The sequence below is a fragment of the Scyliorhinus torazame genome, chromosome 20 (genome assembly GCF_047496885.1).
Source record: "Scyliorhinus torazame isolate Kashiwa2021f chromosome 20, sScyTor2.1, whole genome shotgun sequence".
Lineage (NCBI taxonomy): Eukaryota > Metazoa > Chordata > Chondrichthyes > Carcharhiniformes > Scyliorhinidae > Scyliorhinus > Scyliorhinus torazame.
In genome coordinates this window covers 119,348,215-119,361,897 of record NC_092726.1, presented here as the reverse complement: position 1 = coordinate 119,361,897, position 13,683 = coordinate 119,348,215, and the positions used below count along the sequence as shown (strand labels likewise).

The 13,683-nt window shown below is 47.2% G+C and overlaps 1 protein-coding gene across 1 annotated transcript in view; it reads left to right on the top strand.

Annotated features, from left to right (window-relative positions):
* The first annotated feature begins 3,647 nt into the window (after nt 1-3,647).
* The window catches only part of LOC140396784 (uncharacterized), a 74,914-nt gene continuing 64,878 nt past the window's right edge, over nt 3,648-13,683 (top strand). Inside the window, exons 1-3 of the mRNA XM_072485502.1 lie at nt 3,648-3,717; nt 5,854-5,889; nt 8,579-8,869. Coding sequence (XP_072341603.1) covers nt 3,660-3,717; nt 5,854-5,889; nt 8,579-8,869 — 385 coding nt within the window. The 5' untranslated portion in view covers nt 3,648-3,659. The remainder of the gene's footprint in view (nt 3,718-5,853; nt 5,890-8,578; nt 8,870-13,683) is intronic.

The window sequence follows — 13,683 nt, the reverse complement described above, 5'->3', positions numbered from 1 at the left end:
TAGATTATAGAACCGTCATCAAGTATCACATGGCTCTCCACACAGGCTGTGTAAAGCACTCGGGGACTTCGATAGCCATATCAAATCACTTCTCGACTTTCTATCCCTTCAAAGTGTTCAGCTTCCTTGCATCAAATGTTTTCAATTACATTGTGGCTCACAATTCTGAATTTATCGCCTTTAATCACTCCCCACCCACGATAAATCCTTGACTTTCGAGAGAAAATGAATATGAATGCATACACTTAACAATACATAAATGGCTCCTGAGTCCGCATTGGTCCATTATCGGCGCATATCTCCTCCAGGCATAAAGAATCCAACACAGTCAACATAACCTTCGGTTTTTTTGCTCTTGAGATTCAATAAAATCTCATTAAATGCAAGTAGATTGCATGCCACAATTCGACTTAGGGTTATTATGTTGAATGATTGCGTTGTGTTCAGTAATAAAATATTTCACGGTCGTGATTCTGTTTCAGTCCACATGTGTGTATTGATCAGCAGAGCTAGACATGTTGTAGACAGCAGTAGTTCGGGTGGATCCGAGAACAGGTACTGGATTCTCCCAAAATGGGGCTATGTCCCCAAGCTGGAGCTGGAAGGCTAGCTTTTTAGTCCTTAGTTTCCTGCAAAAAATAACCTGCAGGGTTAATAACCTCTTACCTGCAGGGGAGTGGCAGGGCCCCACCGAGCATCACGCTATGGGTTCCTGCACTTCCGGCTCCGTGTCGGGCTCACGGAATCGGACTCCAGCGGCTGCGCCGAGGGCCATGGCGGACTCTGACCGCGGACCATCACGAAGAAACAATATCCCCCAAATTGGCCACGTGCCACTGAATTGGACCGGCCCGATCACTGCCCTGGCCACCCATAATGCTGGATTCCTCCGCCTCCACCAGGTCGGCCGTGGACTGAGGACACAGCCCCGTGCGAGAGTCCCGACCCGCCAGACGTGGTTAGAACCACGCCGTCGGGCAATCGGTCGGACTGGATTTGAGTATCGATGGGAGGGCCTCTTGCCCTGGCCAGAGGTGTAATTCACGGACGAACGACTCTCCAGGGCCCAGAGAATCGCCGGGGCGGCGTCGGGAGCGAGCCGGTCGGAAAAGTCGATTCTCCGCCCCTGCTCCAAACGCGGGTTTGACGTGTGGCTGTGGAGAATCCAGCCCCGGGGGAGCCCGAGGCCGGCGATTAAATGCGCGGGATTTCAGGGTCGGGCGCGTGCTCGATGGGGGCGCCTCATTCTTCGGTGTGGCTCCGCAGTACGAGTCCACCAGGGAGGATGGCATGAGCGCAGCAGGCCGCCGTTCTGAGAATGCCGGGTCCCTGCTAGGCTATGAAGTTGTTGAAATTATTTGCTGGAATTTCTGGAGTAAAACCCTACCTTTTGTACGCCGGCGTGGGGACATCGACTCAATTTGGGAGAATCTAGCCCTTTGCCTCAGAAACGGAGGGCCGTCCTCTCTGAAGCAGGACCTCCTTCCTTCCGTGGCCCCGCAAGATCCGTCCCCCATCTTTTGCGGGGCGGACTTAGAGAGGACGGCAACTACGCAAGCGCGGATGACGCCCATTGTGCAGCGCCGGTCGCGTCATCTATGCGGCGTCGCTTTTACACGGGCGACAAGGCCTGGCGCGTGTAGATGACGCGGCCCTGATCCTGGCCCATTGTCAGGGCCTGTATCGGTCGGGACCGGGGTCGTTCCGCGCCATCGTGAACTGTGACGGCGTTCACGACGGCGCGGCCACTTCGGCGTGGGAGTGGAGAATCCCGCCCGGAGAATCCCGTCCGGAATCTTTTGCCGGAATTTGTGTGTATAATGGGACAGTTGAAATTTTGAGCTAATTAAGTCAAAGGTCAAACAAAGGCCCAGAGGCATTGTGATTTGAATACCTTAATTCTCTTTGTGGATGACGCCTTATTTGAAAGTGGATAACAAGACAAACAATTGATGAATCGTAAAATTAACCTTACTTGGTCAATTTTAGTTCAATGTTCTGCTTCTACAGAGATCCGTGATCGGCCGTTAGAACTACCCGAATATAGGATGTTCTATTTTAACATGTTTTCTCTGAAATGACAATTCCTCTGAAATTACCATCATAGCCTGACCCAGTGATTGTATCATGAACAGGAAGTTGTGACCATGCGACACTACCGTATCCACAGCAGTGCGCGTATGAGTCTGTAGGTCTGTCTGTGTATATAAAAGAGAGCTGCTGTGTCTGCGTGTTTGTGTGTCGATGCATTTTAGTTTGTGCGTACCTGTTTGTGTGTGTTCGAGTGAGAGAGTGTACCTTGAGTAAGAGAGAGCGTGCATGTGTAAACATATGTGTGTCCGTGGATGTGTGTGCGTGTGAAAGTATGCGTGTGTGAAAGGCAGAGTGTGTTTCTGTGCGGTTAATACTTATATTGTCACATTCTTGCAGTGCCAATTGTTTTCTTGATCATTATGATCATTAATAATATTTTTTGCAGAATTAAATTTGCAATTTCGACTGTGCAATCGACAGTCCACATCAGATAACTCAACTCTATTAAGATATTCACTTTTCACTCCATTTTAATCTCATGTGTATCAACCTCTCTTCCTGCATCACCTCTTAAAATCTAACCTAATGTGATGTCAGAATAATTGCATGTGTGCCCAGTTTGCACACCAGATAAATCCTCTCCATTGAGACGTTAACTCCAGTGTAGTCTTACTTCACATTGTAAGCGTGTATCAATCTCTCTCTCAATGAATTGTGTAGTTTGTAAGTAGAGGAAACGGGAATAAAAACAAGCAAGTGACGTTATACCTCTTCAAATCATTGCTCAGTCCACATTTGGATTATTTTGTTCAGCTCTAGGCTCCTTACTTAAGGAAGGACATTGGAGCCATGTAGAGAGTGCAGAGGAGATTCAGTAGAACGATACAAGAAATGAGGAATTTCAGAAACAAGGAAAGATTGGAGAGATAGGGCTTGTTCTCCTCGCAGCAGCAAAGATAAAGAATTGTAATTGTTCAGGTGTTCTAAATTGTGAACAATTTTGAGATGGCAAAGAAGGATATTCTGTTTTCACTGGCTGGTGAGTCAGTGACTGGGGGTCGTAAGTTCAAGATGATTATCAAGAGAGCTAGCAGTAAAATGAGGAGAAACCTCTTTACTCAGAGAGTTGCTGAGATTTGGAATGCGCTGCCTGGGAGAGTGGCGGAGGTGGATTCCATAAGAAGTTTCAAAAGAGGGCTGGATACATATTTGAACGTGATGAATTTAGAGGGCTACGGTGATCGGGCAGTAGAATGGTTGCTTTTCAGGGAGCGTGTGCAGACACGGTGGGCGTAAAAACGGCAAAACTAAGAATGTGCTTTGTGACACACTATCATTCCATGAGGTGAATTTCCCATTCAGGAGGAATAATGTACATCAGATAGATAGCGAGATTACTGAATCTCTTCAATCATAAAGTAAACCTATCACAGTTTTGAGAAATATGTAGAGAAATATGAACTTCCGAATGTAGACGCTGTTGTTTCCATAGTGACCAAAGCTAAAGTTCAATCCTGTGTTGCAATCTTAGTTTCTGTAGCAACGGACTCGTCATATCCTTGAGCATCAGGCGGCTCAGATAGACAAGTAGCGAGTTGATCCAAGTCCCCACTTTGGAGGGTCGAATGATGCTGCGCAAATCCCTCTGGAAAATGTTTACTTTCGCATTTCTACTTGTAATTGGTGAGTGCACGTCTAGAACTCGGTAGCTGTCTACTGGAAGAGCCCTGTCTCACTGAGATAGGAACACACAGTTGCGGAACTGCTGAAATTGAGGAACATTATCAAAAGGGTGGGGCTGGTTGCACTTTGTATTGTGCCCGTGCGAGTAGACATGGCTTATATTTCAAAACAAAAAGAAGAAAGCGTGTAAGCGATGAATTGTATCCAACCCAAATGGTCAATTTTACCCGTTAAATTAGAAAACAATGGATTTATCTAATATTCAAACTTTGAAAAACGTATGTGTTTTTTGTTTAAATATGGATGAAGGAAGGAAGTCATGGCAATTACACAGTCTCTCTGGTCTGAAGCAAATAACTTCAGGTTGCATACATCTCTATCAGTGTCCAAGAACAGAACATGTATGAAAACATGGAGGCTGGCGGGGCGGGGGAGGGGGGGGGTGGATCTTTGCGGAAATAAGTAAATAGTAATGTTTCTCGGAGATTAACTTTCTCCAACTCTGATCATTTTTTGTTAAATAATATTTAAGAAAATAAGGAGCGAGGAGTGGGAAAAAGGAGGAGAATAATTCTTGATGGGGCGCATTAAACTGAAAAACGCATGTTGGTTTAAGACATAGAAGATTGACACAGATCCAAGCTTGGCCCAAAGTGTTGGGCCCTGAGGTTGTTTAAATGTTTGCAGTGGATCACAAAGTGTAATCCAACATCTATAATCCTGCATAGCATGACACAACGCTTTGACGGGTGTAACATTGAGGTTGAGTGTCTTGGTTTACAGAAATGCATAGACCGGATGGTCAAATTGGCAGGGAGGTGACACATGGACTTGAATCCTAAAATGTGTACGGTGATACACTTTCGAAGGAGTATTTTGACAAGGCAGTATTCAATGTTTGGCATGCCACGAGAAAATTCCGAGTAACAAAGGGACCTTGGCTTGTTTGTCTATAGGTCTCCGAAGGAGGAAGGGCAGGTTAACAGAGTGGTGAAAATGGCGCATGGGACACTCAGTTCTAACAATCAAGGCATATTTTACAAAAGCAGGGAGGTTATGTTTGAGTTGTATAGAAATATGGTGAGGCCACAAGTGAGGTACTGTGTGCAGTTCTGATCTCCACATTATAGGAAGGATGTGTCTGCACTGGAGGGAGTGCAGAAGAGATTCACCAGGATGTTGCCTGGAATGGATAGGCTTGGGTTCTATTCGTTGGCGTAGGGACGACTCAGAGAATACGTCAACAAGGTGTGCAAGGTTATGATGGTATGGACAGGGTGAATAGGGAATAGCTGTTCCCCTTATTTGAACGGTGAATCATGAGGGGACACTGGTTGAAGGGGCGGGAAGTTTCGGGGGTATTTGAGGAAAAACATTTTACGTAGAGAGAGTGGTAAATACCTGGAATGTACGGCCTGCGAAGGGGTGGGGGTCGGTAAAGGAGAACAGTGTTGCCCTCCATCCATCGAAATGTACATGGATGAGTACTTGCAATAACGTTCAAGACTGAGTGCAATGTGCTGAAAAATGGGATTGTGGCTATTTCCCGTGTGTCAGTGCAGAATTGATGGACCGAGGGGCCCACTTCTGCTTGTATTTACTGTGATCTTGTGATGTAGAATCTATCTAACAAGGCATTGGTGTCGTCCTGACAAAGAATGTTCCAGGAATGCACAAAGAGGAAGGAAATTGATCATGTCCATGAGTCACGCTGCAGCCTTCTGTTGTGAGGGAACGGACTCAAGTAACAGCATTACTGACGTTGGATCCGAGTCAACGGATGCTAGACCCCGTCTAAAATTCCGCCAACAGAATTGTGGCCATTGAGCCTTTTGGCTGCGAAACGAGAACATTTCTGGCCTGTGATTACTGCACTATTTGAACAATGAGCAAAAAGAAACTTGCATTTTAACAATCGTTTTAGATTCGCGTAGCACCAATGTATTCCACTTTGTTGGCCAATGTACGACGCCCCCACCCCCCAGTGAAGGATTCTCTCCCCTCTCCCAGGCATCTATATCCAGACCTCCATATTTTCGTTCCTCGGGTTCAGAGAAGTGTTTCGAAAGTGTTCGGGAACTTATTATTATGTTTTATTATTATTTGTTGCTAAATTTCTGACTCCTTTTATTCTAGTTCCCTGCCGATCACTCATCAGGCCAGAGGAAATAGGTGAGTATTTGCTGTTAAAATGGATTTTTGTTGCAACAATATGGTGTCACGCCACCTAGAACCATTATGCAATCGGTGATTCCAACCGCACCGACCCAGTCCTAACACAAGTGAATTATGCAATAATTGACATATCATTTATGAGATATTGTCCCTTGCCTGCTCAAATGAAGCATAACCACCAGGTTTGTAAGTTGAACACTTTAACTGCGTATTTATTACTGTAAAAAATTTAAATATGCGGAAAGAGCAGCATTATAACGGAAGGTTCATCTAATACTTCGTCCTTTACCGTCCCACCGATCGCCGGGCCGTCCTCTCTGAAGGAGGACCTCCTTCCTTCCATGGTCCCGCAAGATCTGTCCCCCATCTTCTTGCGGGGCGGACTTAGAGAGGACGGCAACCACGGTTGCGTGGATTGGCGCTGGCCAACCCATGCATGCACGGATAATACGCGTTATGTGGCGCCGGCCGCGTCATCTATGTGGCGCCGCTTTTACACGGGCGACAAGGCCTGTCACGTGTAGATGACGCGGCCCCGATACTGGCCCATTGTCAGGGCCTGAATCGGTCGGGACCGGGGCCGTTCCGCGTCGTCGTTAACCTCGACGACGTTCAGGACGGCGTGGCCACTTCAGCGTGGGAGTGGGGAATCGCGCCCAGAGTGTTCGCGCCGTCCTGAACGCCATCGAGGTTCACGACGGCGCGAAACGGCCCCTATCCCGACCGATTCAGGGTCCGGAAATGGGCTAGAAGCAACTCCACGTCATTTAAGCGCGCCAGGCCTTGGCGCCATGTAAAGGCGGCGCCGCATACATGACGCGGCCGGCGCCGCATAACTGCCGTCACCCACGCATATGTGGTTGCCGTCCTCCCCGAATCCGCCCCGCAAGAAGATTTCCGATGGATCTTGCGGGGCTGCGGAAGAAAGGAGGCCCTCCTTCAGAGAGGCCGGCCCGACGATCGGTGGGCACCTATGGCGGGCCAGACAACATTTGAGCCCCCCCCTCCCCGTGGAGGATCACCCCCTTCCGCAGGCCGCCTCCCCAGCGTTCCCGCGCTGTTCCCGCTGGCAGCGACCAGGTGTGGACGGCGCCAGGGGGAGCCCGCCGTTTTGGGCAGTCCGCTCGGCCCATACGGCACTGAGAAACGCGGGGGTACTGGAAAATCGCCATTTTGACTGTCTCCGGCGATTCACTGGACCGCGCCACGCAAAACGCGACTGTGCCGATCTGGCCGCTTCCGTGAATCGCGAGAGGGGTTCGGACCGGCGTCGCGGGAAAATTTGTCGAGCCAGGCGATTCTCTCAAACGGCTGGGGAGCAGAGAATCGCGCCCGGGGTTTTCCCCATTGTGGGCCCCCCATGACATCGGGAAACGCACGCCACTGGGTGAGCTGCCAGCGTGGCGGTTGATCCCGCCGATGGAGAACCCCTTTCTTCGGATCTTCACAACGAATACATTAGTTGAGAGAGATGTATCAGAGCTGTGACCCTTCAACTTCTGACCAAAACGAAAGTAAAAGCAAGTCTCCTGAAAGAACATTCCAGAGACAACTCAATCAATCAATGCCTGTCCTCGGGAAGACATCGGCTGGATTCTCAATCGGAGGGATGCTCCGCAAAGGCGACAGCTCACGCCAGCAGAATTCCCGAAGGCGTGGCGGTACCCACATTGGAATCTGCATTTGTCGGCTGGCATACCCAGAGTGTATAATTCCTGTCCGTTCCACTTCCTCATTTAAATTTCCGTTTTTTTAAAGGGCAGCAGTTGGCGCAGTGGTTAGCACTACTGCATCCCGGCGCCGAAGTCCCAGGTTCGATCCTGGCTCTGGGTCACTGTCCGTGTTGAGTTTGTACATTCTTCCCGTGTTTGCGTTGGTTTCGCCCCCACAACCCAAAGATGGGCAGGGTAGGTGTATTGGCCACGCTAAATTGCCCCTTAATTGGAACTAAATGAATTGGGTATACTGAAAGTATTCTTTAAAAATCCGTTATTATTTTCGCTTTTGCCATTTTTTTACATGGATGACCTTGCCTTTAATTGACGAACAGGTAAGTCCAGCGGGATCTGCTTTTGGTCCAGCCTCAGCGAATCACCCGTACTGAGTAGCTTTGTTCGGGACAAATCAGTTGTCCAAAAAACCATAGGGCCCGGATTCTCCGTCCCGCTGCCCCCATTTTCTGGTGTCGCGAGTACCCGCTGGCAACAGGATCCTCCCAGAGGATGCTTGTAGTATAGCATTGTGCCCTCACTTGTAATATAACATGATTTGATAATGGGGAAAGCTGATTAACACCTGGTTGAACGTTACTATAAACATTTGAGTAAATAATTCGGAATGTGTTGATATCTACTCAATGCCCCTTGGTGCTTGGAGTGGCGATCGTGCATTCTAACATCTTTGCACAGAGCGTTTTATGCACAATATCCATAACGAACGGTGTTAGACACGTGATGTTAAAAGTACTGGTATTGTCCTATCAAGATCTGTATCAAAAAAACTATAACAACTATGCCTGTTAATTTGAATGAACGTGAGTTATTGAAAAATCTAATGCCGAGCTCTCCATACACCAACATTGAAGTTATTCCGCTATTGTTGTTGTGAGTAGTTAGTCAGTTTATAATAACGTGGTTAGCGTGGATTGGTTTCCTTGGATAAACATTTAAAAATGTATTTTCTTCAGTTTATTTGCAGAAACCAGTCTTAACTTTAAATCCATCCTTTGGGCAGTTCATTACTGGAGAGAAAATAACGTTGAAGTGTCGCTGTTACTGTCCTGCCACACGGATCGAATATTATAGCCTTTCGACGAATAATGTTTTGAAGGAATATGATATAAACAAATGCAACAGACCATTTGAAGATTTGCTTGCTATAGACAAGGGTGGAACTTATACCTGCCGGTGCCTGGCCGTGGGAAATGGACAATGGACGGAATCAGATCACAGCAGCCCCGTTCAGATACATATTGGAGGTATTATATCAAGTCTGATTTCACCTATGTCTTATATCAATTTCCCGTTGTTCAGAATCTCTGTCAGCCAACGCCGATTTAGGGAAATCCAATTGCTGGGCGAATCTGGTTTGATGCCATAATCGTGGCCGCCACTATGTTCAGGTAAAATCAAAACATCCGGTGCCACGACCGCGCGTCAGTGCGTTCTGCTCCTCCCGTACAGTAAACGCCGTCTCCATATCATTGGCGGGCCTGACCCGCTATTCTTCCGGGTCTCCACGATTGTTACCTCCACTGGGGAATTCCAAGCGGTAAGGTTCACTTGTACTTTCAAAAATCGTGAAGGAAGCGCCTTGGCTCACGCACGAGAGAGAGTGGGGTTGTGGGAGGGGCCAACATCGCGAAAGTGGGCTGGCAGTTTTACCACTGGCCAGGGGGCTTCTTCCAGGGTAAGTGGAGAAGGGGGCGGCCACGATCTGGGCCATGGGGTAAGGGTGGATGGAAACGGAACACCATTCCCACAGCCTGCCCAGCGACCATGCGGCTGTGCACGCCTCTGACTGCCCAGTTTGAACATGGCACCACGATTCGTTTGTTTCCCCCCCCCTCCCCACAGGCCATCACTTCAAGGGACCCTCTGGGCCCAGCCAATCCATCTACGGAATGACCGCACTCCAGCGGAAACAGTGCCATCTCCTTGGCTGGGGCAAGTGTGTCTGGGGAGTGGAGCGTGAATATGTGGCTGTAGCGCGTCAGCCTCTCTAGTGTCAATTCCGACTCCGGCGAATTCAATTTTTCAATTGCAATCGATCGTGTTACACGGGGCGCAGTGTTGGCCCTTTAATGGTCCCTGAATAAGTGCTGGTGCGGTACCAGTTTTGATGCTGTGGAACTTCAATTAACCTGCCCCGGCATCAACACTTCATCACATGAATGGAGAATGCAGCCACAGATCAAGGTTGATCCAGGAATATTTCGGTACTTTGCGAAGAGGTATCAGTGTCTTTGCTGCTTTAAGAGGTGCACAAACAGGCCATCAGGGGCAACAACAGAAGAAGGCCATTCGTCTCATTGAGAATACTTTGGCATTCATTCAGATAATGGGGCTGGATTCTCCAGCGGCGTGATCCTTCACTTCGCCAGCAGCACATTCACAACAGCGGATTTCCCAGCGGTGTGTGGGTGCCTAACATGGGAGGCTGGCTTCTCCACGGGCTTGATTCTCCGTTTTGGCCGCGCATAATGGAGAATCCTGCTGGCGGGTCTGGGCGCAGCGTGCAGAAAATCCAGTCCCCCATTGGCCAGCTGCCGGGACGGAGGATGCTGCTAACGACGAGAGCGCGCCGCATCAGAACACGGATCATCCCGTCCCAAATATCCCCTAGGGGATTTTCACAGTAACTTCATTGAATCATACTTGTGACAGAAAGCGATTATTATTATTATTAGTGGGTAGCACGGTGGCGCAGTGGTTTAGTGCTGTTGCCTCACGGCGCCGAAGTCCCAGGTTCGATCCCGGCTCTGGATCACTGTCCGTGTGGAGTTTGCAAATTCTCCCCGTGTTTGCGTGAGCTTCGCCCCACAACACAAAGATGTGCTGGTGAGGTGGATTAATCATGCTAAATTGCCTCTTCATTGTAAAAAAAATGAATTGGGTACTCTAAATTAAAATATATATATAATTAGTAGTATTATTATTAATAATACGATAATCAGCAAATCCACTTTGCCACCTCATTCCCATCGCCCTCCATCCCCTCACTGATTGACAATGCACCTATATCAGCCTTGAACATACTTACCAAGCCGTCTCTATAACTCAGTCCAGTAAATAATTCCACAGATTGCATCCCCTCTGAGAGAAGAAATACTTCGTCATCTGGCTTTAGTAGACGTTTTCTGAGATGATGCTCTCTGGCACTAGGCTTTCCCCTCTCAGCATCTACTCTGTCAACCCGCCCACTCAATTGGGAAGCCTTCATGTCTCACTAAGATTGATTCCTTCTTCTAAACTTCAATAGTACGCTTCCAACCTACTCAAACTCCCCTCATAAGAAAATACGTCCATGACAGGGATCAACCTTCCCTGGACTGCGTACCATGATGGTATCTCTGTTCTTCGATTCCGGGTTCCAAACTCATCACTGTGTTCCAGGCGTGGTCTAATTTGTGCCTTGTATAGTTTAGCAAGTCATCCCTATTTTATATTGCGTTTACTTTGAAACGAAAGTCAACATTTCAATTGCCTTCCCCATGACATTCTGAACATGTATGTGAAATTTGTGATTAATCCATTTGTATTGCAGCTTTCCGCAGTCTTTCTCCATTTAAATCATATTCAACTTGTTTATTCCTCCTACCAAAGTGCGTACGTTCACATTTCCCTCCATTATATTCCATGTGCCATATGCTTCCTCACTCACCAACTCTGTGTAAATCCCGCTGTAGACATTTTGCCACATCCTCACCATTATCTGCAGACGTGGTAATAGCACATTCAGTTTCTTCTTCCAAATAATTAATATATATTGTAAATAATTGTGGGCCCACCTTGGGTCCCCGCCGCACTCCATTAGTTCCATGTTGCCGTCCTGAAAATTCTCCTCTTAATCCAATGTTGCATCAGTTACCAAATCCTCTATCCATGCTAAAATACAACGCCAAGCCATGGGTTCTTACGTTTTTAAGTAGCCTTTTGTGTAATACCTGATATATGTTTTAAGAAAATTGCCATCCAATTCCACTAGTTTATAGAGAGGTGTGGAGCATTTCATTTCCACGCTGCGATATGAATTATGTATTTTTTCTGCCTGTTTTGTAGACTGAGGTAGCTCCATACAGAAAGGGAAGTGTGTGCAGTGCGGGTGAGCGGACGTGATCAAAACCCAGTTAACACAGAGTGGCTGTTTCACATAGTTGTGTTTAATTTCCTACGGTGCATCTTCGAAAACACAGAGTGCAATTTGGTGTTTCTGCATTGCCAACAAACGCGAATAGGAGCTTGCTTAACGCCAACGGCTAATGGCACTACCGTCTTCATTCCTCGAGGACATCCTTCTACTGATGTTCCTAATCGAATTCTATTGTTTTCAATCGATATGATGAAAGTTAAGTTGCTCATACAGTCTCTAAATTTGTCGATTATACAACTAATAATGCAGTGTATACACCTGTCTGTTTTGTTGGCAAATTCGGATTGTATTTTCCCAGGACAACATATTCTTGATGTCAAACGGTGATACGAAACACACATTCTGCCCGACCTCGAATGTTGAGCTGCAGGAAGATTAGGAGTAGACAATTTCCATTCTGCAAGTTGCTTGTTAGGCAAATCATAGCAAATTGAAAGCACTACATTAAGATACACAGTAAGCAAATTTGTGCAGAACACTGGAAGAAATAAGGATTGGTCAACTGTCTAGACGTAACCAAAATAACTCAATAAGTCATAAAGGGGTGAAATTGGCGAGAAAGCAAGATAGAACAAAGAATAAAGAACAAAGAAAGAAAAAGCACAGGAACAGGCCCATCGGCCCTCCAAGCCTGTGCCGAATATGCTTCCCGTCAAAATTAAAATGTTCTACACTTCCTGGGCCCGTATCCCTTCATTCCCATCCTACTCATGCCTTTGTCAAGATGTCCCTTAAATGTCATTATCGTCCCTACTTCCACCACCTCCTCCGGCAGCGAGTTCCAGGCACCCGCTACCCTGTATGAAAACAATTGCCTCGTACATCTCCTCTAAACCTTGCCCCTCTCACCTTAAACCTATGCTCCCAAGCAATTGACACCTCTACCCTGGGAAAAAGCCTCTGACTATCCACTCTGTCTCTGCCCCTCCTAATTTTGCAGACCTCTATCAGGTCGCCCCTCAACCCCCGTCGTTCTTGTGAGAACAAACCGAGTTTATTCAACCGCTCTTCATAGCTGATGCACTCCATACCAGGCAATATCCTGCTAAATCGCTTCTGCACCCTCTCTAAAGCCTCCACATCCTTCTGGTAGTGTGGCGACCAGAATTGAATACTATGCTCCAAGTGTGGCCTAGCTACGTTTTTATACATCTGCAACATGACTTGCCAATTCTTATACTCAATGCCCCGGCCACTGAAGGCAAGCATGCCGTATGCCTTCTTGACTGCCTTCTCCATCTCTGTTGCCCCTTTCAGTGACCTGTGGATCTGTAAAGCTAGATCTCTCTGACTGTCAATACTCTTTAGGGTTCTACCATTCACTATATGGACATATGGACAATAAGGGTATAGTGTTGATGGGCTTTAGAGTGGTTTCACGGGTCGGCGCAACATCGAGGGCCTAAGGGCATGTACTGCGCTGTAATGTTCTATGTCCTATGTCCTATGTATATTCCCTACCCGCATTAGACCTTCCAAAATGCATTAACTCACATTTGTCCGGATTAAACTCCATCTGCTATCTCTCCGTCCAAGTCTCCAAACGATCGAAACCCTACTGTATCCTCTGACAGTCCTCATCGCTATCCGCAATTCCACCAAACTTTCTGTCGACTGCAAAATTACAGATCAGATGAGTTACATTTTCCTCCAAATTATTTATAGACACTACGAACAGCAAAGGTCCCAGCACTGATCCCTGCGGAATACCACTAGTCACAGCCCTCCAATCAGAAAAGAACACTTCCATTGCTACTCTCTGCCTTCTATGACCTATGATGTGGAGATGCCGGCGTTGGACTGGGGTGAGCACAGTACGAAGTCTTACAACACCATTAGCAGGTCTCTGTTGGGTTATGCTAATGGTCGCATTCCTAGCATTGTTTGGCATCTTTGAATTTTTCTATATATGTGTTTCTG